Below are 26,998 nucleotides of genomic sequence, written 5' to 3' on the forward strand. Positions count from 1 at the left end.
CAGTTCAATTTTTAATGACCCCCAGGGGTCGGTATTAGGACCACTGCTCTTTTTGATATATATGAATAACCTGGACTTGGGTATATAGGGCATAATTTCAAAGTTTGCAGATGACACAAAACTCAGAAATGTAGTAAACATTGGGGTGGCGAGTAACAGACTAAGAGGCTATAGACAGACGGGTGAAATGGGCAGACACATGGCAGATGAGATTTTATGCAGAGAAGTATGAAGTGATACATTTTAGAAGGAAGAATGAGGCCACGCAATATAAACTAAATGGTATAATTTAAATGGGGGTGCAGGAACAGAGACCTAGGGGTTTACATACTCAAATCTTTGAAACTTGGCAGGTCAAGTTGAGGAGGCTGTTAAAAAGGCATACAGGATCCATGGCTTTTTAAAACCGAGACATAGAGTACAAAAGCAAGAAAGTTATGCTAAAACTCTATAAATCATTGAAATAACAACAGAAAATGCTGGAAATACTCAGCAGGCCAGGCAGCATCCGTGGAGAGAGAAACAGAGTTAACGTTTCAGGTCTGGGACCCTTCATGAAGGGTCCCAGACCTGAAACGTTAACTCTTTCTCTCTCCATGGATGCTGCCTGGCCTGCTGAGTATTTCCAGCATTTTCTGTTGTTATTTCAGATTTCCAGCATCCGCAGTATTTTGCTATTCTATAAATCATTGGTTTGGCCTCAGCTGGAGTATAGTGCCCAATTTTGGACACCACATTTTAGGAAGGATGACAAGGCCTTGGAGAAGGTGCAGAGGAGATTTACAAGAATGGTACCAGGTATGTGGAACTTCAGTTACATGGATAGCTGGCGTTGTTTAGGGAAGATTTAATAGAGGTGTTCAAAATCATAAAGGGTTTTTGATGGAGTAAATAAGGAGGAACTGTTTCCAGTGGCAGAAGGGTCGGTAACCAGAGGACACAGGTTTAAGATAATTGGCAAAAGTACCAGAGCTGAGATGAGAATTTTTTTTTACGCAGCGAGTTGTTATGATCTGGAATGCACTGCCTGAAAGGGTGGTTGAAGCAGATTCAATAGTAACTTTCAAAGCGAATTGGATAAATACTTGAAGGGGAAAAAATAGCAGGGCTATGGGCAAAGGGCAGGAGAGTGGGACTAATTGGACAGCTCTACCAAAGAACCAGCACAGGCGCGATGGGCTGAATGACCTCCTTCTGTGCATTACGATTCAGTTATTCTATGTGTGTGATGTTTGTAAGGCTGCATTTATTGCCCATCCCTAGTTGCCCTGAGAATGTGGAGGGCCTGTTCTTTGAACAGCTGTGGTCCTTGTGGTGATGATGCTACCACAATGGTGTTAAATAGTGCATTCCTAGATTTTGCCTAGTGATGCTGAAGGAATGGCAATATATATTCAAGACAGAATGGCGTGAGACTTGGCGGTGATGGTGTTCCCACAACATTTCTGCGCTTGTCTTTCTTGGTGGTAGAGATCACAGGGGAGGGGGTTGCTATTGAAGAAGCCGTGGTGAGTTGCTGGAGTACATTTGGTAGATTGTACATAGTGCAGCCAGAGTGCACCTGTGGTGGAATCTGTATGGAGGTAAATTTATGGGGTTCACATTCCTCTTCTTCCAGAATTTTGTTTGAGGACGACGCATTCAGACAGGGAAGGCAATGGACAGAAAATGGGCCGGACCACAAAAAGGACACGCTGTCTTTCATGCTTGATTTCTCAAAACATTCACCCATCACTTGAAGCTCCATGACGGGAGCGCAAGCTTATAAAATTACCACTTGAAAATAAACATCTGCTGTATCTGGCTCGTACTTAAAATAAATCATGTATTGTTAGCTTGTCGATTTAAGCTTTTTTCTTGAGAAAATGGCACGTTTGAGGGGCAGAATTTTCCTCTGTCTTTCCACCTGCTTTTATTGGTTATACTGGGCAGGTAAATGCCAGAAAAAAGTTTGGGGACCTGATCCTCGCCCATTTCTGTGCTTAACATATTTTCTGCCCTTCTAATTATGGGCAGATGCATTTAAATGGCACGGTAATGTGGAGTGACTTCATACGTAATATTTTTGATTGTTATCGCCTCGGTAACACTGGACACCACTTAACATCAGCGTTAAACAGGCATCCACTATTGCAAGGCAACACAGAGGAAACTTTTAAACACTAGCAAGCAGGTAATGGCATTGCAGACTTATGCTCGTCATTCTCTATTTGCTGGAAGTTGGCGGCAGGTATGGAGCCAGCAATATGGTCCTAGTTGAGGTGGATACCTGGCCCTTTATAGCATTTGATTCCTGCATCCGTGTGCAAATTCCAATCCCCTCGCCCCATATTAGCCAGTTCCAAGTGGCTGGTAGACATACTGCTGCTGGATCATTGGAAATATTTAATTGAGGCTGACCCCAAGAAATTTGCAGCATCAGCCGGGCAGTAGGAGATCCTACCCTGCCACATTCCGGCAGCAGTGCTGCTAGTGCGGAATATGTAGGCTGGGGTGAACTACTTACAATTTTCAAGATAAAGAAGCACAATGACAAAATTGATGCAATAAAAGGAACCAGGATGAAAGGTTCAAACACCAGGGGACACAAGTTAAATTTTCTAAAGTTGGGAGTAAATAGGTGAACCAAAGGCAAGATGTTTATTGAAAGGGAAATCAAATTGTAGAAAAAATTAGTAGGAAGTGTACAGAGAGTAGAATTGAGTTTGAGAAGCAATGAGCTGTTTTCCCACAGAAAAGGGATTGAAAACAATAGTGCAAAGAAAAGTAGGTAAGGTTGATCTATTAAATGAGCACAGACTTGTTGGCTCTAAGAGCTTTGCTTGTTCATCAAAAATTATTTTGTGCTGGCTATAATTTTCAATTGTGTTCTTTCCCCACCCCTCCCCAGGTGATTTAGATTATTATTGGTTGGATCCAGTCACATGGCATAGCAGTGAGACCTCACCTATCAGCTCGGTAAGTCAACATCAATTTTTTAACGCTCATGAGCATTACTGTTGCTAGTATAGTGTAATCTGAATATAGTCGATAACATTACTGTTACTAGTATAGTGTAATCTGAATATAGTCGGTAACATTACGGATTACCGTCAATAGTTCAGTGTCGTCTTCTTCTTCGGCAGTCCCTCGGAACCGAGGATGACTTGCTTCCACATTTAAAATGAGTTCTCAGGTGACTGGTGAGCCCAGTGCGGAAACATTTTTGTCAATAGTTCAGTGTAATTTGAATATAGTCGGTAACATTACTGTCAACATAGAGTTATACAGCACAGAAAGAGGGCCATCGTGCCCGCGCCGGCCATCAAGCCCTGTCCATTCTAATCCCATTTTCCAGCTCTTGGTCCGTAGCCTTGTATTCTATGGCGTTTCAAGTGCTCATCTAAATGCTTCTTGAATGTTGTGAGGGTTCCTGCCTCTACCACCCTTTCAGGCAGTGAGTTCCAGATTCCAACCACCCTCTGGGTGAAAAAGTTTTTCCTCAAATCCCCTCCAAACCTCCTGCCCCTTACCTTGAAACTATGCCCCCTGGTTATTGACCCCTCTACTAAGGGGAAAAGTTTATTTCTATCTACCCTATCTATGCCCCTCATAATTTTGTACACCTCAATCAGGTCCCCTCTCCGCCTTCAATAGTACAGTGTAATCTGAATATAGTCGGTAACGTTACTGTCAATAGTTCAGTGTAATCTGAATGTAGTCGGTAACATTACTATCAATAGTGCAGCGTAAACTGAATATTATCAATAACATTACTGATTACTGTCAATAGTAGTGTAATCTGAATATTGTCAGTGACATTACTGTCAATTGTACAGTGTAATCTGAATATAGTCACTAACATTACTGTTAATAGTTCAGTGAAATCTGAATATATACAAGCAGGAAGGGAATGGGTGACCACCAGGCAGAGTAGTAGGTGCAGGCAGGTAGTGCAGGGGCCCCCTGTGGCCATCCCCCTCTCAAACAGCTATACCACTTTGGATATTGTTGAGGGAGATGGCTTATCGGGGGAAGGCAGCAGCAGCCAACTTCCTGGCACCATGGGTGGTTTTGCTGCCCAGGACGGGAGGAAAAAGAGTGGGAGAGCTATAGTGATAGGTGATTCTATTGTAAGGGGAATAGATAGGTGTTTCTGCGGCCGCAAACGAGACTCCAGGATGGTATGTTGCCTCCCTGGTGCAAGGGTCAAGGATGTCTCGGGACGGCTGCAGGGCATTCTGGAGGGGGAAGGTGAACAACCAGTTGTCGTGGTGCATATAGGTACCAACGATATAGGTAAAAAATGGGATGAGGTCCTAAAAGCTGAATATAGGGAATGAGGAGGTACATTACAAAATAGGACCTCAAAGGCAGTAATCTCAGGATTGCTACCAGTGCCACGTGCTAGTCAGAGTGGAAATAGAAGGATATTTCAGATGAATACGTGGCTAGAGGAATGGTGCAAGGGGGAGGGATTCAAATTCCTGGGACATTGGAACCGGTTCTGGGGGAGGTGAGACCAGTACAAACTGGACGGTTTGCACCTGGGCGGGACCAGGACTGATGTCCTAGGGGGAGTGTTTGCTAGTGCTGTTGGGGATGGTTTAAACTAAAATGGTAGGGGGCTGGGAACCTGTGCAGGGAGACAGAGGAAAGGGAAGCAAGGATAGAAACAAAAGACAGGAAGGAGAAAAGCAAAAGTGGAAGGCAGAGAAATCAAGGGTGTAAATCAAACAGGGCTACAGTAAATAATAATTCTAAAAGGTCTAAGAGTGTTAAAAAAAATCAAGCCTGAAGGCTTTGGCCTAGAAATTCAGTGCCCTTAGCACCGATTTTGCGGCGCTAGAGGGCCTAGCGCTGCAATTGGCGCCGGTTCCTAAATTGCCTGGGGCCCTTCCGCGGCGGTAGACCGGTAGCGCTGCGCCGGCACCGATGACGTCATCGGTGTGCGCAGTGTCCCGGTTGCCGTGGTAACCCGGCCCCAAGCCGAAATTCAGTTGCGGCCGCCTCGCCAGTGGCAGCCGCAACTAAGACTCCGGCAAACGAGTGTTGCCGGAGTCTGCGCCGGCGCTTTAAGGAGGCGCGGCGGCCGGCCGCTTTCCCGCCGGCCGCCTGCCCGCAGCTCCCTCCCCGGACTTCTCCCACCCCCCCCCCCCCCCCCCCCGCGGAACAGATGCAAGCCCGGCACTTGTCCGAGGTGCCGGGCTCATTTTTGAAGAGATTTGCGCGGGCCGCGGCCGGGTGCAGGCAGCTCCTCCTTAACGGAAGGAGGAGGCCTGCACTTCCCGAGCCTGCCGCACCGCAGCGGGCGCCGCAGCGCCAGAATAGCGCCGCAATGCGGCGCGTTGCGCCAGTTTTCAGGCGCTAAAACCCTTCAGTAGCGCCGGCAGCCGTTTGGGCGCGGCGCTACTGAATTTTTGGCGCGCGCAAAGGGACTTAGCGCCGGCGCTAACTTCCGGCGCTAAAGCCCTGGCGCAGCGCAAACTCAATTTCTAGGCCTTTGTGTCTTAATGCGAGGAGCAGTCGTAATAAGGTGGATGAATTAGCTGCGCAAATAGATGTAAACGGATATGATGTAATTGGAATTACGGAGACATGGCTCCAGGGTGACCAAGGCTGGGAATTCAACATCCAGGGGTATTCAATATTCAGGAAGGACAGGCAAAAAGGAAAAGGCGCTGGGGTAGCATTGCTGGTTAAAGAGGAGGTTAACACAATAGTAAGGAAGGATATTAGCTCTGATGATGTGGAATCTGTATGGGTAGAGCTAAGAAATACCATGGGGCAGAAAACGTTAGTGGGAGTTGTATACAGACCCCCAAATGCTGAAGTTGGGGATGGCATTAAACGAGAAATTAGAGACGCGTGCAATAAGGGCACAGCAGTTATCTTGGGTGACTTTAATCTACATATAGATTGCGCTAACCAAATTAATAACAATACTGTGGAGGAGGAATTCCTAGAGTGTATACGCGATGATTTCCTGGACCAATATGTCGAGGAGCCAACTAGAAATCAGGCCATCTTAGACTGGGTATTATGTAATGAGAAAGGATTAATTAGCAATGTTGTTGTGCGAGGCCACTTGGGGAAGAGCGATCATAATATGATAGAATTCTTCATTAAGATGGAGAGTGAAGTAGTTGACTCAGAGACTTGGGTCCTGAATTTAAATAAAGGAAACTACAATGGTATGAGGCACGAGTTGGCTAGGATGGATTGGGGAACGTTACTTAAAGGGTTGACGGTGGATAGGCAATGGCAAACATTTAAAGATCGCATGGATGAACTACAGAATTTGTTCATCCTTGTTTGGCATAAGTATAAAACAAAAAGGTGATACATCCGTGGCTAACAAGTGAAATCAGGAATGCATAAGATCCAAGGAGTGGACATATAAATTGGCCAGAAAAAGCAGTAAACTTGAGGATTGGGAGCAGTTTAGGATTCAGCAAAGGAGGACAATGGCATTAATTAAGAGGGGCAAAATAGAATATGAGAGTAAGTCTTCAGGGAACATTAAAAACTGACTGTAAAAGCTTCTATAGATCTGTGAAGAGAAAAAGATTGGTAAAGTCAAGCGTAGGTCCCTTGCAGTCAGAATCAGGGGCATTTATAATGGGCAACAAAGAAATGGCAGACCAAGTAAATATTGTTTCTGTCTTCACAAAGGAGGACACAAATGACCTTCCAGAGATGTCGGCGAACATCGGGTCTAATGAGAGGGAGGAATTGAATGAAATCAGTATTTGTAGGGAAATGCTGTTAGGGAAATTGACGGCATTGAAGGCCAATAAATCCCCAGGGCCTGACAATCTACATCCTAGAGTACTTAAGGAAGTGGCTCTAGAAATAGTAGATGCATTGCTGGTCATCTTCCAAAATTCTATAGACTCTGGAATAGTTCCCATGGATTGGAGGGTAGCTAATGTAACCCCACTATTTAAAAAAGGTGGTAGAGAGAAAACAGGGAATGATAGACCGGTAAGCCTGACATCGGTAGTGGGGAAAATGCTAGAGTCCATTATAAAAGATGTAATAGCAGAGCACTTGGAAAACAGTGACAGGATCGGACAAAGTGAACATGGATTTACAAAAGGTAAATCATGCTTGACTACTCTACTAGAATTTTTTGAGGATGTAACTGGTAGAATAGATAAGAGAGAATCAGTGGATGTGGTGTATTTGGACTTTCAGAAGGCTTCGATAAGGTCCCGCATAAGAGATTGGTGTACAAAGTTAAAGCATGGGATTGGGGGTAAGGTATTGACTTGGATAGAAAACTGGTTGGCAGACAGGAAGCAAAGAGTTGGAACAAACAGGTCTTTTTCTGAGTGGCAGGCAGTGACTAGTGGGGTACCACAGGGATCGGTGTTAGGACCCCAGCTATTCACAATATATATTAATGATCTAGACAAGGGAACTAGATGTAATAGCTCCAAGTTTGCAGACGACACAAAGCTGGGTGGGCGTGTGTGCTGTGAGGAGGATGCTGAGAAACTCCAGTATGATTTGGACAGGTTGGGTGATTGGGCAGATGCAGTATAATGTGGATAAATGCGAGGTTATCCACTTTGGTGGTAAAAACAGGAAGACAGATTATTATCTGGATGGCAACAGATTGGGAAAAGGGGAAGTGCAACGAGACTTGGGTGTCCTTGTGCACCAGTCGCTGAAGGTAAGCATGCAGGTGCAGCAGGCAGTTAAGAAGGCAAATGGTATGTTGGCCGTCATAGCGAGAGGATTTGAGTACAGGAGCAAGGATGGCTTGCTGCAGTTGTACAGGGCCTTGGTGAGACCACACCTTGAGTGTTGTGCGCAGTTTTGTTTGCCTTAGCTGAGGAAGGATGTTCTTGCCATGGAGGGAGTGCAGCGAAGATTCAGCAGACTGATACCTGGGATGGCAGGAATGATGTATGAAGAGAAATTGGGTTGATTAGGCTTATATTCGCTAGAGTTTAGAAGAATGAGAGGGGATCTCATTGAAACTTATAAAATTCTAACAGGACTAGACAGACTAGATGCAGGAAGGATGTTCCCGATGGTCGGGGAGTCCAGAACCAGGGGTCACAGTCTAAGGATAAGGGGTAAGCCATTTAGGACAGAGATGAGGAGGAATTTCTTCACCCAGAGAGTGGTGAACCTGTGGAATTCTCTACCTCAGAAGGCAGTTGAGGCCAACTTATTAAATATATTCAAGAAGGAGTTAGATATATTTCTTTAGGCTAAAGCGATCAAGGGATATGGGGAGAACGCAGGGACAGGGTATTGAATTTGGATGATCAGCCATGATCTCATTAAATGGCGTAACAGGCTCGAGGGGCCAAATGGCCTACTCCTGCTCCTATCTTCTATGTTTCTATGTTAGTCGGTAACATTACTGTCACTAGTTCAGTGTAATCTGAATATAGTCGGTAACATTACTGTCAATGGTTCAGTTTAATCTGAATATAGTCGGAAACATTTCTGTCAATAGTTCAGTGTAATTTGAATATAGTCAGAAACATTACTGTCAATAGTTCAGTGTAATCTGAATATAGTCAAACATTTGTCAATAGTTCAGTGTAATCTGAATATAGTCAGTAGCATTACTGTCAATAGTTCAGTGTAATCTGAATATAGTCGGTAACATTACTGTCAATAGTGCAGAGCCAACCAGCGAGCAGGCTACACTAGACCTGGTATTGTGCAATGACATTGGATTAATTAATGACCTCAGTGAAGGCACCCCTAGGTAGCAGCGATCATAATATGATTGAATTTTACATTCAGTTTGAGAGAGAGAAGAGTGGGTCCAAGACTAGTATTTTAAACTTAAATAAGGGCAATTATGAGGGCACAAAAGCAGAGCTAGCTAAAGTGAACTGGCAAATTAAGTTAAGGGATAGGTCAATAGAGTTGCAGTGGCAGACATTTAAGTGGATACTTCAAAATACACAGAAAATATACATTCCAACAAGAAAGAAAAATTCCAACGGGAGGACCCACCATCCGTGGTTAACTAAAAAAGTTAAAGATAGTATTAAACTTAAAGAAAAAGCTTATAATTGCGCAAAGACGGGTGGCAGGTCAGAAGATTGGACAGAATATAAAAAACAGCAAAGAATGACTAAAAGATTAATAAGGAGAGAAAAATTAGAGTACGAGATAAAGCTAGCTAGGAATATAAAAACAGATAGCAAGAGTTTCTATAGATATTTTAAAAAGAGTTAACAAAGTGAGCGTCGGTCCTATAAAAAGCGAGTCTGGGGAATTAATAATGGAAAATAAGGAGATGGCAGTTGAATTGAACAGGTATTTTGCATCGGTCTTCACTAGAGGATAGAAGTAACATCCCAGAAATAGCTGTAAATCAGGAAATGGAAGGGAGGGAGGAACTCGAGAAAATTATAATCACCAAGGAAGTGGTACTGAGCAACTTGTTGGAGCTGCGGTTTGACAAGTCCCCGGGTCCTGATGGACTTTATCCTAGGGTCTTAAAAGAAGTGGCTAGTGAGACAGTTGATGCGTTAGTTTGAATTTTCCAAAATTCCCTAGATTCGGGGAATGTTCCATTAGATTGGAAAATAGTGAATGTAACTCCTTTATTCAAAAAGGGAGGGAGACAGAAAGCAGGAAACTACAGGCTAGTTAGCTTAACATCTGTCAATAGGGAAGATGTTAGAAGCTATTATTAAAGATGTTATAGCAGGGCATTTAGAAAAGTTCAAAGTAATCAGGCAGAGTCGACATGGTTTTGTGCAAGAGAAATCATGTTTAACCAATTTATTGGAGTTCTTTGAAGAAGTAACATGTGCTGTGGATAAAGGGGAACCAGTGGATGTACTGTACTTAGATTTCCAGAAGGCATTTGATAAGGTGCCACATCAAAGGTTATTGTGGAAAATAAAAGCTCATGGTGTAGGGGGTAACATATTGGCTAGCTAACAGGAAACAGAGAGTAGGCATAAATGGGTCTTTTTCTGATTGGCAAGATGTAACAAGTGGTGTGCCACAGGGATCAGTGCTGGGGCCTCAACCTTTTACAATTTATATAAATGACTTGGATGAAGGGACCGCAGGTATGGTTGCTAAATTTGCTGATGACACAAAGATAGGTCGGACAGTAAATTGTGAAGAGGACATAAGGAGGCTACAAAAGGATACAAATAAGTTAAATGAGTGGGCAAAGATCTGGCAAATGGAGTATAATGTGGGAAAATGTGAAGTTGTCCATTTTGGCAAGAAGAATAAAAAAGAAGCATATTATCTAAATGGTGAGAGATTGCAGAGCTCTGAGATGCAGAGGGATCTGGGTGTCCTAGTGCATGAATCATAAAAGGTTACTATGCAGGTACAGCAAGTAATTAGGAAAGCTAATAGAATGTTATCATTTATTGCGAGGGGAATTGAATACAAAATTAGAGAGGTTATGCTTCAGTTATACAGGGCATTGGCGAGACCACATCTGGAGTACTGTGTACAGTATTGGTCTCCTTATTTAAGGAAGGATGTAAATGCATTGGAAGCAGTTCAGAGGAGGTTTATTAGACTAATAGCTGGAATGAGCGGGTTGTCTTATGAGGAAAGGTTGGACAGGCTAGGCTTGTATCCGCTGGAGTTTAGAAGAATAAGAGGTGACTTGATTGAAACATATAAGATCCTGAGGGGTCTGGACAGAGTGGATGTGGAGAGGATGTTTCCTCTTGTGGGAGAATTTAGAACGAGGGATCACTGTTTAAAAATAAGGGGTCGCCCATTTAAGACAGAGATGAAGAGAAATTTTTTCTCACAGGGTCGTGAGTCTTTGGAAATCTCTTCCTCAGAGGGCGGTGGAAGCAGAGTCTTTGACTATTTTTAAGGCAGAGGTAGATAGATTCTCTGCAAGCAAGGGGGTGAAAAGTTATCGGGGGTAGGCGGGAATGTGGAGTAATCAGATCAGCCATGATCTTATTGAATGGCGGAGCAGGCTCGAAGGGCCAAGTGGCCTACTCCTGCTCCTAATTCATATGTTCGTATGCATGTAATCTGAATATAGTCGGTAACATTACTGTCAATAGTTCAGTGTAATCTGAATATAGTCAGTAACATTGGGCCAGAAATTCGGGTCGGAGGCTTCCCGCGGGTGCAAGCCCCCGACCTGCACTTGCCTAGCGCGCTGGCCGTTGTGCTGTGGGCCCGCGTGGGATTCCGATCCTGGGCCTGCTCCAACTGCCGGCGCGCAGTGCTCGTGTATCCCAGGGGCGCAGTTAGTTCGAAGCGTCCCCTGGGATCACGTGGGCCATGGAGAGCCAATCGTAGCAGGGAATCTCTATTCATAGATTTGACAGGAAGACCTGTCAAATCTATGAATAGAGTTCGGCCCCAAAACATAACTAAAACTTCAAATAAATTTTTTTTTAAATCACATTTTTAAAATAACTATAAATTACATAAATTTAAATTGTTTAAAATAGTTTTTTTTTTGAAAAAATTAATTACAGTTTTTAATGGGGCTAAAAATAAACTTACCTTTCTTTAATGTATTTAAAAATAATAAACCTGTGGAACAAATGTTTTAATTTTACTTAATTCACCACTTACCTTGTTAAAAGCAGGCCTTGCGACTGCTTTTTAAAAGCATAGCCGCTGGAGACTTACCCTCCCAGAGAAACCTGTAAAAAAAAAAAAAAAACGGAAGTTCCAGGCATACGTGCTGCCTCTCCAGCGCACGCGTACGACCTGTGAACCCCTTCCTTTAAGGGAACGGAGGTTCTGGTTTCCCCTGCATGCGCGAAACCGGCACTTTCGTTGGACCTACGCGTGAGTACCCAACGCGTACTCACCCATGAGGACCCGAATTTCTGGCCCAATACTGTCAATAGTACAGTGTAATCTGAATATAGTCGGTAACATTACTGTCAATAGTTGTGTAATTTGAATATTGTCGGTAACATTACTGTCAATAGTACAGTGTAATCTGAATATAGTCGGTCACATGACTGTCAATAGTTCAGTGTAATCTGAATATAGTCGGTAACATTACTGTCAATAGTATTGTAATTTGAATATTGTCGGTAACATTACTGTCAATAGTTCAGTGTAATCTAAATATAGTCGGTAACATTACTGTCAATAATTCAGTGTAATTTGAATATTGTCGGTAACATTACTGTCAATAGTGCAGTGTGATCTGAATATAGTTGGTAACATTACTGATTACTGTCAATAGTTCCGTGTAATCTGAATATAGTCGGTAACATTACTGTCAATAGTGCAGTTTAATCCGAATATAGTCGGAACCATTACTGTCAATAGTACAGTGTAATCTGCATATTGTCGGTACAGTTACACAATAGTGCAGTGTGTTCTGAAAATAGTCGGTAACGTTACTGTCAATAGTTCAGTGTAATCTGAATCTAGTAGGTAACATTACTGTCAATAGTTCAGTGTAAACCTGAATATAGTCGGTAACATTACTGTCATTAGTACAGTGTAATCTGAAAATTGTCGGTACAGTTACACTCTGGTGCAGTGTGTTCTGAAAATAGTCGGTAACATTACTGTCAATAGTACAGTGTAATCTGAATATTGTCGGTACAGTTACAGGACCTCAAAGGTTGTAATCTCTGGATTACTCCCGGTGCCACGTGCTAGTGAGTATAGGAATAGGAGGATAGAGCAGATGAATGCGTGGCTAAAGAGTTGGTGCAGGAGGGAGGGCTTTAGTTTCCTGGATCACTGGGCCTGCTTCTGGGGAAGGTGGGACTTGTATAAGTCGAACGGGTTGCACCTGAACCAGAGCGGGACAAATATCCTTGCGGGGAGGTTTGCTAGCACTGTTCGGGGGGGTTTAAACTAAAATGGCAGGGGGTTGGGAACCTGAGCAGGGAGACAGAGGAAAGGGAAACAGGGATAAAAGCAAAAGATAGGAAGGAGAAAAACAAAAGTGGCAATCAGAGAAATCAACGGTTTAAATCAAACGTGGCCACAGTAAATAATAATTCTAATAGGCCTAAGAGCGTTAAAAAAACAAGCCTGAAGGCTTTGTGTCTTAATGTGAGGAGCATTTGTAATAAGGTGGACGAATTGACTGCGCAAATAGAGGTAAACGAATATGATTTGGTTGGGATTATGGAAACGTGGCTCAAGGATGGCCAAGACTGGGAACTCAACATCCAGGGGTATTCAATATTCAGGAAAGATAGGCAAAAAGGAAAGGGAGGTGGGGTAGCATTACTGGTTAAAGAAGGGATTAATACAATTGTAATGAAGGATGTTAGCTCTGATGATGTGGAATCTGTATGGGTAGAATTGAGAAATACTAAGGGGAAAAAAACATTAGTGGGAGTTTAGACCTCCCAACAGTAAGACGGAGGTTGGGGATGGCATGAAAAGGGAAATTAAAGAAGCGTGCAATAAGGGCACAGCAGTCATCATGGGTGACTTTAATCTACATATAGATTGGGCCAACCAAATTAGTAACAATACTGTGGAGGAGGAATCCCTGGAGTGTTTACGGGATGGTTTCCTGGACTAATATGTCGAGGAACCAACCAGAGATCAGGCCATCTTAGACTGGGTATTATGTAACGAGAAAGGATTAATTAGCAATCTTGTTGTACGAGGCCCCTTGGGTCGGAGCGATCATAATATGATCGAATTCTTCATTAAGATGGAGAATAAAGTAGTTGACTCAGAGACAAGGGTCCTCAATTTAAATAAAGGAAACTACGATGGTCTGAGGAGTGAGTTGGGTAGGATTGATTGGGGAATGGCACTCAAAGGGTTGACGGTGGATAGGCAATGGCAAACATTCAAAGACCGAATGGATGAGCTACAGAATTTGTTCATCCCAGTTTGGCATAAAAATAAAACAAAAAAGGTGACTCAACCGTGGCTAACAAGGGAAATTAGGGATAGCATAAGATCCAAGGAGACGACATAAATTGGCCAGAAAAAGCAATAATCCTGAGGATTGGGAGCAGTTTAGGATTCAACAAAGGAGGACAAAGGGATTAATTAAGAAAGGGAAAATAGAATGAGAGTAAGCTTGCAGGGAACATAAAAACTGACTGTAAAAGCTTTTATAGATATGTGAAGAGAAAAAGATTGGTGAAGTCAAGCGTAGGTCCCGTGCAGTCAGAATCAGGGGAATTTATAATGGGAAACAAAGAAATGGCAGACCAACTAAATTCATACTTTGGTTCTGTCTTCACAAAGGAGGACACAAATAACCTCCCAGAGGTGCCGGGTAACATAGGGCCTGATGAAAGGGTGGAACTGAAAGAAATCAGTATTTGTAGGGAAATGGTGTTAGGAAAATTGATGGGACTGAAGGCCCATAAATCCCCAGGGCCTGATAATCTGCATCCCAGGGTACTTAAGGAAGTGGCCCTAGAAATAGTAGATGCATTGCTGGTCATCTTCCAGAACTCGATAGACTCTGGAACAGTTCCCATGGATTGGAGGGTAGCTAATGTTACCCCACTATTCAAAAAAGGTGGTAGAGAAAAAGCGGGGAATTAAGCCTGACATCGGTAGTGGGGAAAATGCTAGAATCTATTATAAAAGATGTAATTGCAGAGCACTTGGTAAGCAGTGACAGGATCGGACAAAGTCAACATGGATTTACAAAAGGTAAATCATGCTTGACTAATCTACTGGAATTTTTTGAGGATGTAACTGGTAAAATAGATAAGGGAGAACCAGTGGATGTGGTGTATTTGGACTTTCAGAAGGCTTTCGATAAGGTACCACATAAGAGATTAGCGTGCAAAATTAAGGCACATGGGATTGGGGGCAAGGTATTGACTTGGATAGAGAACTGGTTGGTGGACAGAAAGCAAAGAGTTGGAATAAACGGGTCGTTTTCCGAGTGGCAGGCAGTGACTAGTGGGGTACCGCAAGGATCGGTCCTAGGACCCCAGCTGTTCACAATATATATTAATGATCTGGACGAGGGAATTGGATGTAATATCTCCAAATTTGCAGATGACACAAAGCTGGGTGGGAGGGTAAGCTGTGAGGAGGATGTCGTGAAACTCCAGTACGATTTGGACAGATTGGGTGATTGGGCAGAAACATGGCAAATGCACTATAATGTGGATAAATGTGAGGTTATCCACTTTGGTGGCAAAAACAGGAAGGCAGATTATTATTTGAATGGCAATAGATTGGGAGAAGGGGACGTGCAAAGAGACCTGGGTGTTCTTGTGCACCAGTCGCTGAAGGTAAGCATGCAGGTGCAGCAGGCGGTTAAGAAGGCAAATGGTATGTTGGCCTTCGTAGCAAGAGGGTTCGAGTACAGGAACAAGGATGTCTTGCTACAGTTGTACAGGGCCTTGGTGAGACCGCACCTTGAGTATTGTGTGCAGTTTTGGTCGCCTTACCTGAGGAAGGACGTTCTTGCCATGGAAGGAGTGCAGCGAAGATTCACCAGGCTGATACCTGGGATGGCAGGAATGACGTATGAGGAGAGATTGTGTCGATTGGGCTTATACTCACTGGAGTTTAGAAGATTGAGAGGGGATCTCATCGAAACCTAGAAAATTCTGTCAGGCCTGGACAGACTAGATGCAGGAAGGATGTTTATGATGGCCAGGGAGTCCAGAACCAGGGGTCATAGTCTAAGGATAAGGGGTAAGCCATTTAGGACTGAAATGAGGAGGAATTTCTTCACCCAAAGAGTGGTGAACCTGTGGAATTCTCTGCCACAGAGGGCAGTGGAGGCCAGTTCATTAAACATATTCAAAAAAGAGTTGGATATATTTCTTAAGGCTAAAGGGATCAAGGGATATGGGGAGAAGGCAGGGACAGGGTACTGAATTTGGATGATCAGCCATGATCTCATTGAATGGCGGAGGAGGCTCGAAGGGCCGAATGGCCTACTCCTGCTCCTATCTTCTATGTTTCTGTGTTTAATAGTGCAGTGTAATCTGAAAGTAGTCGGTAACATTACTGTCAATAGTTCAGTGTAATTTGGATATTGTCTGTAACATTACTGTCAATTGTTCAGTGTAATCAGTATATTGTTGGTAACATTACTGTCAATAGTTCATTGTAATCTAAATATATTCGGTAACAATGGCCCAGAAATTCCATTCGCAGCCCTCCCGCGGGCAGAGTGCTGCGATCCGGAAAAATCTGCGCCTGGACCGGAGGTCTCCCGGGACGCACAGAATTCCGTTGCTGTGCTTCTTCAAACTGCCGGTGTGCACGGCACGTGTATCCCGGGGCGCAGGTAGTTCGCAGCATCCCTGGGATTACATGGGCCACGGGGAGCCAATCAGAGCAAGGAATCACCATTCATAGATTTGACAGAAAGACCTGTCCAATCTATGAGTAGAGATCGCCCTCAAAACATAAGTAAAACTTCAAATAAATAAATAAATAATATCACATTTTTAAAATGACTATAAATTACATATTAACTATTTTAAACAAAAATTTAAATTTTTGAAAAAAATAAGTAAAGTTTTTAGCAGGGCTGAAAATAAACTTACCTTTCTTTTAAAGTATTTTAAAAAGATAAATCAGTGGAAAAAGATGCTTCTTTTACTTTCTTCACCTCTTACCTTATTAAAAGCGGGCCTTGCGCCTGCTTTTCCTGGCGCAGCTGTTTCAGACTTACCTGGACTGAAGCAACTGTTGAAAAAAACTGAAGTTCCAGCCGTACGCGCTGCCTATCTGGCGCAGGCGTTTGACCAGTGACGTCCTTTCTTTGAAGAACGGAAGTTCCGATTTCCAGCGCATGCGCAGTGCATGCGGAAAACCGGCACTTCCTTGGCCCTACGGGTGAGTACACAGCGCGTACACACCCGTAGGGAACGGAATTTATGGGCCATTACTATCAATTGTACAGTGTAATCTGAATATAGTCGGTAATATTAATGCCAATAGTTCAGTGTAATCTGAATATAGTCGGAAACATTACTGTCAATAGTTCAGTGTAATCAGAATATAGTCAGTTTCATTACTGTCAATGGTTCAGTGTAATCTGAATAGAGTCGGAAACATTTCTGTCAATAGTGCAATAGGGCAGCACGGTGGCATAGTGGTTAGCACTGTTGCCTCACAGCGCCAGGGACCCGGGTTCAAATCCGGCCTCGGGTGACTGTCTGTGTGGAGTTTGCACATTCTCCCCGTGTTTGCGTGGGTTTCCTCCGGGTGCCGGTCCGGTTTCCTCCCACACTCCAAAGATGTGCAGGTTAGGTTGATTGGCTATGATAAAATTGACCCTTAGTGCTAGGGGGATTAAATACGTGGGGTTACAGGGATAGGGTGGGATATGTGTTGGTGTAGGGATTACGGGGATCGGGTGGGATATGTGTCAGTGCAGGCTCGATGGGCTGAAATGGCCTCTATCTGCACTGTGGGGTTTCTGTGAATCTGTGAAATGCAGTGTAATCTGAATATAGTCAGTAACATTACTGTCAGTAGTTCCGTGTAATCTGAATATAGTCGGTAACATTACTGTCAATAGTTCCGTGTAATCTGAATATAGTCGGTAACATTACTGTCAATAGTGCAGTGTAATGTGAATATAGTCATTAACATTACTGATTACTGTCAATAGTACATTGTAACCTGTAAATCGGGGAGCAGTACTGTGTGGCGGGGGCAGGTTGGTAGAGGACTTTTGTCTTACGGATGTTTAGTGTAAGACCCATGCTCTCGTACGCTTCGGTGAAGGTTTTGACGATGGTTTGGAGTTTGGCCTCAGACTGTGCGCAGACGCAAGCGTTTTCTTCACTCTGTAATTTGATGAGAGGATGGGATGACCTTGGATCTGGACTGGAGGCAACGGAGGTTGAACAGTTTCCCGTTTGTTCTGTAGATTAGCTCCACTCCAGAGGGGAGCTTACTGAGGGTGAGATGGAGCATTGCAGCCAGGAAGATAGAGCAGAACGTTGGTGTGATGACAGCCTTGCTTGACCCCGGTCCTTACGTTAATTGGGTCTGTGATGGATCCGTTGGTTGGGATCACAGCTTGCATGTCATCTTGAAGCTGGCGGAGGATGGTGACAAACTTTTGAGGGCAGCCAATTTTGAGGAGGACACTCCATAAACCCTCACAGTTGACGGTGTCGAAGGCCTTTGTGAGGTCAAAGAAGGCCATGTGCAGTGGTTGGTACTTTTCCCTGCATTCCTCTTGTAGTTGACGCGCAGTGAGGATCATGTCCATTGTGCCCCTTAGTGAGTGGAATCCGCTTTGCGACTTTGGGAGGAGCTCTTCAGCCACTAGGATAAGGCGATTCAGGAGGATTCTTGCGATGACCCCGATTATCAAAATCCATGACGAGGCCTTGGACAACGTAGACCACTTTCCATACCTCGGGACTGTACTATCAACAAGGGCAGACTTCGATGACTAAGTCTAACACCGCCTTCAGTGTGCCAGTGCAGCCTCCGGTCACCTGAGGAAGAGAGTGTTTGAAGACCAGGACCTCAAACCCAGCACCAAGCTCATGGCCTACAGAGCCGTAGTGATACCCGCCCTCCTGTATGTTTCAGAGGCATGGACCATGTACAGCAGACACCTCAAAGCACTGGAGAGTTACCACCAACGCTGCCTCCGCAAGACCCTGCAAATCCATTGGCAGGATAGGCGCACCAACGTCGGTGTTCACGCTCAGGCCAACATCCTCAACATCGAAGCTTTGACCACGCTTGATCAGCTCCGATGGACGGGCCACATCGTCCGCATGCCCGATAGGAGACTCCCAAATAAAGCGCTCTACTCGGAGCTCCAACACGGCAAGAGAGCCCCAGATGGGCAGAGGAAACGCTTCAAGGACACCCTCAAAGCCTCCTTGAAAAAGTGCAACATCCCCACCGACACCTGGGAATCCCTGGCCCAAGAACGCACAAAGTGGAGGAGAAGCATCTGAGAAGGCGCCGAACATCTCGAGTCTCTTCGTCGGGAGCAAGCGGAAGCCAAGCGGAAGGAGCGCACGTCAACCCAAGCACTCCACCCACCCGCCCCTTCAACCATTGTCTGCCCCACCTGTGACAGAGACTGTAGGTCCTGCATTGGACTCATTAGCCACCTGAGAACTCATTTTTAGTGTGGAAGCAAGTCATCTTCGGTTTCAAGGGACTGCCTCAGAAGAAGAAGAGTGTAATCTGAATATAGTCCATAACATTACTGTCAATAGTACGGTGTAATCTGAATATAGTCAACCTGAACCGGGCTGGGATCAGGGTCTTAGCGGAAAGGATAAATAGGGTGGTCACAAGGACATTAAACTAATAAATGGGGGCGGAAGGAGGAGGGCTCAGGGAGAAAAGGTAGTATAAATAATAATTCTAAAACAAACAAAAAGGAAGACAGTAGAGTAGTAATCAGAAATTGTGCGTTAGGCACTACAAAAAGAGAAAACTAAAAGATGTAACGTAGTTAAATTGGGAGAAAGAAATAAGAAATGTGAGAAAAACAAAATTAGAGCAGAAGGACAAGTTAGGGCATGTGGCCCAAATAAGCCGCCTTTATATAAGTGCATGGAGTATAAGGAAAAATTGAATGAATTGCAGGCGCAAATTCATCTTAAATGGTACGACATGGTAACCATTACTAAGACATGGCTGTAAGATGGTCAGGACTGGGAACTGAATATACCAGGTTGCCTTAATGATTAAGAATGAAATTATTTTAATGATAAGAGAGGATATAACAGGCAGTGGAAACTTTATGGGTAGAATTACGAAATACTAAAGGACTTAAGACTGTAGTGGGAGTTATGTATAGGCCCCCTGGTAGCAGCTGTGATGCGGCAGCATGTATAAGTGCAGAGATTAGACAAACGTAGCAAAGCCAGAGTGGTTTTAATAAGGGATTTTAACTTCCATATAAATTGAGATAAGCAGATGAGCTCAAGTCCGAAAGGTAGCAAATTTATTGAGTGTATTCAGGACAGTTTTCTGCAACAATATGTCTTCGAACTAACCATATTTGATTAATAATGAGTAATGTGCCAGATTTAGTTAACAGCCTAACCGTGCATCAACATTTATCTAATCGTAACCATAATATGATTGAGTTCAATGTTGTGTTTGAAAGGGAGAAACCCGAAACAACTATTAAGATTCTAGATTTTGGTAAGGCCGACTTCAACGGGATGAGACACAGATTGTCCACAGTAAACTGGGGAAATCTGTTAAAGGGTAAAACGACAGAAGATCAGTGGGAGGTTTTCAAAAAAGAATTTAATATGATCCGGAACCAGTTTATACCCCTAAGGGGCAAGAGCTCTACTTGCCAACAAATACAGCCATGGACAACAAAAGAGGTAAGAAACAACATAAAACTAAAAGAAGCTTATGAAAATGTGAAAAAGAGCACAGATCCTGATGAATGGGAGTGATACAAAGAACAGCAAAGGGTGACAAAACAGATAGAGCTACAAAAAGGGAGTATGAAAAGAATCTTGCAAGGGATATCAAAATCAACACAAAATATTTACAGTGGAGGAAGAGGGAAGGATCCCGAGGGAACTAATTTTGAATCAGGAATGGGGACTCACCATAATTAATGTAAGCAAATTAACAGCAATGAAGAAAATAATGGCACTAAAGAGTGACAAATCCCCAGGGCCAGATGGTTTCCATCCCAGGGTTTTAAAGGAAGTAGTGAGAACATGGCAGATGCCCTAACTATAATCTTCCAAAGTTCTCTCGATTTTAGGAACCATTCCTTGAGATTGGAAAATTGCACATGTCACTCCATTATTTAAGAAAGGTGAGAAAGGGAAACCAGGGAATTTAGTCCAGTTAGCCTAACATCTGTTGTTGGGAAATTACTAGAGTCTATAATTAAGGACAGGGTGAACACCTTGAAAATTTTGAGCTGATCAGAGCGAGCCAGCATGGATTTGTAAAGGGTAGGTCATGCCTGATGAACCTTATTGAATTTTTTGAAGAAGTGACTAAAGTAGTGGACAGGGGAATGTCGATGGATGTTAATTATATGGACTTCCAGATGGCATTTAATAAAGTCACTCTTAAGAGACTGTTAGCTAAAGTTGAAGCTCATGGAATTCAGGACAAATTTATTGACCTGGTTAGGAAATTGGCTGAGCGGCAGGAGACGGAGAGTAGGGATAATGGGCAGGTACTCCAATTGGCAGGATGTGACTAGTGGTGTGTCACAGGGATTGTGTTGGGGCCTCAACTATTCACAGTATTTATTAACGACTTAAATGACGGGATAGAGAGCCACATATCCAAGTTTGCCGATGACACTAAGATGGGCGGCATTGTAAGCAGTGTAGATGGGAGCATAAAATTACAATGAGATATTAATAGATTAAGTGGTTGGGCAAAACTGTAGCAAATGTATTTCAGTGTAGGTAAGTGTGAAGTCTTCTACTTTTGACCAAAAAAGGATAGATCAGAGTACTTTCTAAATGGTGAAAAATTAGAAGCAGTGGAGGACCAAAGAAACTTAGGTATCCATGTACATGGATCAGTAAAATGTCATGGACGTGTACAGAAAACAATCAGAAAGGCTAATGGAATGTTGGTCTTTATATCTAGTGGACTAGAATAAAAGGGGATAGAAGTTATACTACTGCTATACAAAGCCCTGGTTAGACCACAGCTGGAGTACTGTGAGCAATTCTGGGCACCACACCTTAGAAAAGATATATTGGCCTTGGAGGGAGTGCAGCATAGATTCACTAGAATGATACCTGAACTCCAAGGGTTAAATTGCGAGGCGTGATTACACAAACTAGGGTTGTATTCCCTGGAAATTAAAAGGTTAAGGGGTGATTTGATCAAAGTTTTCAAGATATTAAAGGGAACTGAGAGGGTAGATAGAGAGAAATTATTTCCGCTGGTTGGGGAGTCCAGGATTGGGGACATAACCTAAAAATTAGTACCAGGTCTTTCAGGAGTGAAGTTAGGAAACACTTCTACACACAAAGGGTGGTAGAAGTTTGGAACTCTCTTCCACCAACAGCAATTGATGATAGGTCAATTATTAATTTTAAATCTGAGATTGATAGATTTTTGTTAACCAAAGGTAATAAGGGTAAAGGAAAGTATATGGAGTTAGGTTACAGATCAGCCATGATCTCATTGAATGGCGGGACAGGCTCAAGGGGCTAAATGGCCTGCTCCTGTTCCTATGTTCCTATGAACAGAGTGTGTCAGCGCTGAAATTGAGCAGTGTGTGTCAGCACTAAGATTGATCAGTGTTATCACGAAGACCGCCTATTTTCACCTTCATAACATTGCCTGACTCCACCCCTGCCTAATCTCATCTGCTGACACCCTCATCCATGCCTTTGTTACCTCTAGACTTGATTATTCCAATGCACTGCTGACCAGACTCCCACCTTCTATCCTTTAAAAAAAAAATTGTTTATGGGATGTGGGCGTCGCTAGCAAGGCCAGCATTTATTTCCCATCCCTAACTGCCTTCGAGAAGGTGATAGTGAGCCACCTTCTTGAACCACTGCAGTCCGTGTGGTGAAGGTACTCCCACAGTGCTGTTGGGTAGGGAGTTCCATGTGACTTGGAGGGGAACTTGGAGGTGGTGGTGTTCCTATGCGTCTGCTGCCCTTCTTCTAGGTGGAAGAGGTCGCGGGTTAGGGTGGTGCTACTGAAGAAGCCTTGGCGAGTTGCTGCAGTGCATCTTGTAGATAGTATACTGCAGCCATGGTGGCGGAGGGAATGAATGTTTAAGGTGGTAGATGGGGTGCCAATTAAGCTGGCTGCTTTGTCCTGGATGGTGTCGAGCTTCTTGAGTGTTGTTGGAGCTGCACTCATCCAGGCAAGTGGAGAGTATTCCATCACACTCCTTACTTGTGCCTTTATAGATGGTAGAAAGGCTTCGGGGAGTCGGGAGGTGAGACACTCGCCGCAGAATACCTAGCCTCTGACCTTCTCTTGTTTCCACAGTATTTATGTGGCTGGTCCAGTTAAGTTTCTGGTCAATGGTAACCCACAGGATGTTGATGGTGGGGGATTCAGTGATGGTGATGCTATTGAATGTCATGGGGTGGTGGTTAGACTCTCACTTGTTGCAGATAGTCATTGCTTGGCACTTAAGTGGCAGGTAACATTCGCGCCACAGATCAGCTCAAGCCTAAATGTCGTTCAGGTCTTGTTGCATGCGGGCATGGACTGCTTCATTATCTGAGGAGTTGTGATGAAGGGGTAATTACAAGTCCTAGCCCTTTTGGGCTACCCAGATCAAGCGTATTCCCCAGACGTTCACTCTCAACTTAAGTTAGAGATAGCCGAATTCCATAAGACGCTTAAATGGGTCTAAAGGTTCAGGCTATCTCTCCCTAAAGGAAAGGAACGACTGAAGATGTTACTGTCCTCCAGATAGTACTTTTAATAAGTTGAATTAGACTGTAACCTTCCGGATATTATGAGGGTCCGGAATACCCCCCAGAATTCTGCAACTCCTTACAAAAGAGTGTACAGAAATTGGGTTCGCGAGTTTATACAGAATTGCTCTTTGAGACAGTTCTAAAAATATATAGTTTTATTTAAGGGCCGACATTCAGTTAACAGCTGTTGAATCAGTCGCAACATTAACAATTCAAAATATAAATAGCTTACTTTTCTTATTTCTCAGAGATCCTTATTTTCAAATCTTAGCTTCGTTACATTTCTACATTTCTTACTTATTTCTAAATTCCAGAACATCTTTACTTCGTTACATTTCTACATTTCTTACTTATTTCTAAATCCAGATTATCCACCAAAATCAATTACTTTGATTACCCGAGACTCAAAGTTAAAGACTTACAGAGCTGCCTCTGAAGAGTTGAGAAACGCTTGCCCGTTCAGCGAGTTCTGCCTTTCTGTTGAAAAGGTCTATGTTTTATACTCTTTTGGCAGTGGTTTCTTCTTTTGAAGTTCTCTGCTGATGTCAGTTAATTGTCTTTATTGATTCTCTTTTGAATGCTTTCTATTCTTACTGTCAATTCAACTATTGCATGCATAATTATGTCTCTACCTTTAGGTGTTTCAAAAACCATCATAAAAACAATATGACAGCTATGGTTTCTGTTTGATGCCATTCTTATCGAAGATTCTTCATTTCAATTCTTAATATTGGCTTTACTGGTTTTTAACAGACATTGTGACTCCATGGTGTTCTAAGTTCAATACAAACACAATATAATTGCTTGATCTATCTATTGAAGTCATATCTTCAAAGTGTTCGTGTTGTTGTTATCATATTTACTATGTCTAAATTAAAGACACTTCAACTAGGGTGGTTCATGCATTTCTAGCTATCTCAATTGGTTGCATATTTAATCGTATGTTTCCTGTCATCCAAGTTTCACATAAAAACTATTTGACCAACACGTGTTTCTTTTACTTGATGTCATCTTTTCAAAGGCATGTCGTTCTTTTAATGTTTGTGTTTCTGTTTTACATGTTAGTTCTTAACACTTTAAACTGGGTCTTCTCATTGTGTTCCCTCCAAACTCTAGACCTTTCGGAAGCGCCAAACTGCCATTTCAATGGAGTAATTGTTTTAGTATATTTAACTAATTCCCATTTCAAAGCTTGTTTGGTTTTTTACAACTTTGTTTAACAACTGATCTTTATCTCAGAAGCCTGTATTTCTGTTTTCAGCCTGTGTCTCCAAGGCTTTAGATTTTTAAACCCAGTATATCATGTATTAATAATATCATTATTCTGTTCATATTATGGTATATTTTTTGAAGTATGGTGTATTCCCTCACAGTGAATGGCACTGAACACTGCTGTCATCAGAGAATATCCCCATTTCTGACCTTATGTTGGAGGGAAGGTCATTGATGAAGCAGCTGAAGATGGTTGATCCTAGGACACTGCCCTGAGGAACTCCTGCAGCGATGTCCTGGGGCTGTGATGATTGACCTTCAATCACCACAACCACCTTCCTTTTGTGCTTGGTATGACTCCAGCCAGTGAAGAGTTTTCCCCCTGATTCCCATTGACTTCAGTTTTACTAGGGCTTCTTCATGCCACAATCGGTCAGATGCTGCCTTGATGTCAAGGGCAGTCACTCTCACTTCTCTGGAATTCAGCTCCTTTGTCCATGTTTGGACCAAGGCTGTAATGAGGTCGGGAGGTGAGTGGTCTTGGCGGAACCCAAACTGGACATCAGTGAGCAGGTTATTGGTGAGTAAGTGCTGCTTGATAGCACTGTCGATAACACCTTCCATCAGTTTGCTGATGATTGAGAGTAGACTGATGGGGTGGTAATTGGCCGGATTGGATTTGTCCTGCTTTTTGTGGACAGGACATACCTGGGCAGTTTTCCACATTGTCGGATAGATGCCAGTGTTGTAGCTGTAGTGGAACAGCTTGGCTAGAGGCACGGCTAGTTCTGGAGCACAAGTCTTCAGCATGATAGCTGGGATGTTGCCAGGGCCCATAGCCTTTGCTGTATCCAGTGCACTCAGCCATTTCTTGATATCATGTGGAGTGAATCAAATTGGCTGAAGACTGGCTTCTGTGATGGTGGGGACCTCAGGAGGAGGGCGATATGGATCATTCACTTGGCACTTCTGGCTGAAGATGGTTATAAGCACTTCAGCCTGGTCTTTTGCACTCACGTGCTGGGCTCCACCATCATTGCAGATGGGGATATTCATGGAGCCTCCTCATCCCATTAATTGTTTAATGGTCCACCACCATTCACAACTGGGCGTGGCAGGACTGCAGAGCTTTGATCTGATCTCTTGATTGTGGGATTGCTTAGCCCTGTCTATAGCATGCTGCTTCCACTTTTTAGCACGCATGTAGTTCTGTGTTGCAGCTTCCCCAGGTTGGCACCTCATTTTTAGATACGCCTGGTGCTGCTCCTGGCATACTCTTCTACACTCCTTATTGAACCAGGGTTGGTCCCCTGGCTTGATGGTAATAGTAGAGTGAGGGATATGCTGGGCCATGAGGTTACAGATTGTGGTGGAATAAAATTCTGCTGCTGCTGATGGCCCACAGCACCTCATGGATGCCCAGATTTGAGCTGCTAGATCTGTTCTGAATCTGTCCCATTTAGCACGCTGGTAGTGCCACACAATACGATGAAAGGTATCCTCAGTGTGAGGACGGGACCTCGTCTCCACAATGACTGTGCGGTGGCCACTGCTACCAATACTGTCATTACAGATGCGTCTGCTGCAGGTAGATTGGTGAGGATAAGGTCAAGTAGGGTTTTCCCTCGTGTTGGTTCTCTCACCACCTGTCGCAGGCCCAGACTGACAGCTATGTCCTTCAGGACTTGGCCAGCTCGGTCAGAAGTGGTGCTACCAAGCCACTCTTGGTGACGGACATTGAAGTCCCCCACCCAGAGTACATTCTGTTCCATTGCTACTCTCAGTGCTTCTTCCAAGTGGTGTTCAACACGGAGGAGTACTGATTCATCAGCTGACGGAGGGAAGTAGGTGGTTACCATGCCCATGGGCTTAACCTGAAGCCATGAGACTTCATGGGGTCCAGAGTCAATGTTGAGGTCTCCCAGGGCCACTCCTTCCCGACTGTATACCACTGCCGCCACCCCTGATGGGTCTGTCCTGCCGGTGGGACAGGACATACCCAGGGATGGTGATGAGGAAGTCTGGGATGTTGGCTGAAAGGTATGATTCTGTGAGTATGACTATGTCAGGCTGTTGCTTGACTAGACTGTGGGACAGCTCTCCCAATTTTGGCACAAGTCCTCATGTTGGTGAGGAGGACTTTGCAGGGTTAATAGGGCCGGGTGTGCTGTTGCCGTGTCCGTAGTCCAGTTTCATTTTTATTATTTTGCTTTGTGGCGGTTTGTTGCAAATGAGTGGCTTGCTAGGCCATTTCAGAGGGCAGTTAAGAGTCAGCCACATTGCTGTGGGTCTGGAGTCACATATAGGCCAGACCAGGTTAGGGCGGCAGATTTCCTCCCCTAAAGGACATTAGTGAACCAGATGGGTTTTTAAGACAATCCGATAGTTTCATTGTTGCCATTACTGATACTAGCTTTTTATTCCAGATTTATTTAATTAACTGAATTTAAATTTCCCAGCTGCCGTGGTGGGATTTGAACTCTCATCTCTGGATCTTT

At 43.7% G+C, this 26,998-nt stretch overlaps 1 protein-coding gene across 16 annotated transcripts in view; it reads left to right on the forward strand.

Annotated features, from left to right (window-relative positions):
- Positions 1-26,998, forward strand: part of rims1a (regulating synaptic membrane exocytosis 1a) — a 1,194,810-nt gene that overhangs the window by 771,569 nt on the left and 396,243 nt on the right. For all 16 annotated transcript variants that reach the window (XM_085996611.1, XM_085996612.1, XM_085996615.1 and 13 more), the window contains one exon: positions 2,891-2,958. In XM_085996611.1, coding sequence (XP_085852737.1) covers positions 2,891-2,958 — 68 coding nt within the window. The remainder of the gene's footprint in view (positions 1-2,890; positions 2,959-26,998) is intronic.

The sequence above is a fragment of the Somniosus microcephalus genome, chromosome 9, assembly GCF_052327205.1.
Source record: "Somniosus microcephalus isolate GS21.2 chromosome 9, FLI_Smic_1.0, whole genome shotgun sequence".
Classification (NCBI taxonomy): domain Eukaryota; kingdom Metazoa; phylum Chordata; class Chondrichthyes; order Squaliformes; family Somniosidae; genus Somniosus; species Somniosus microcephalus.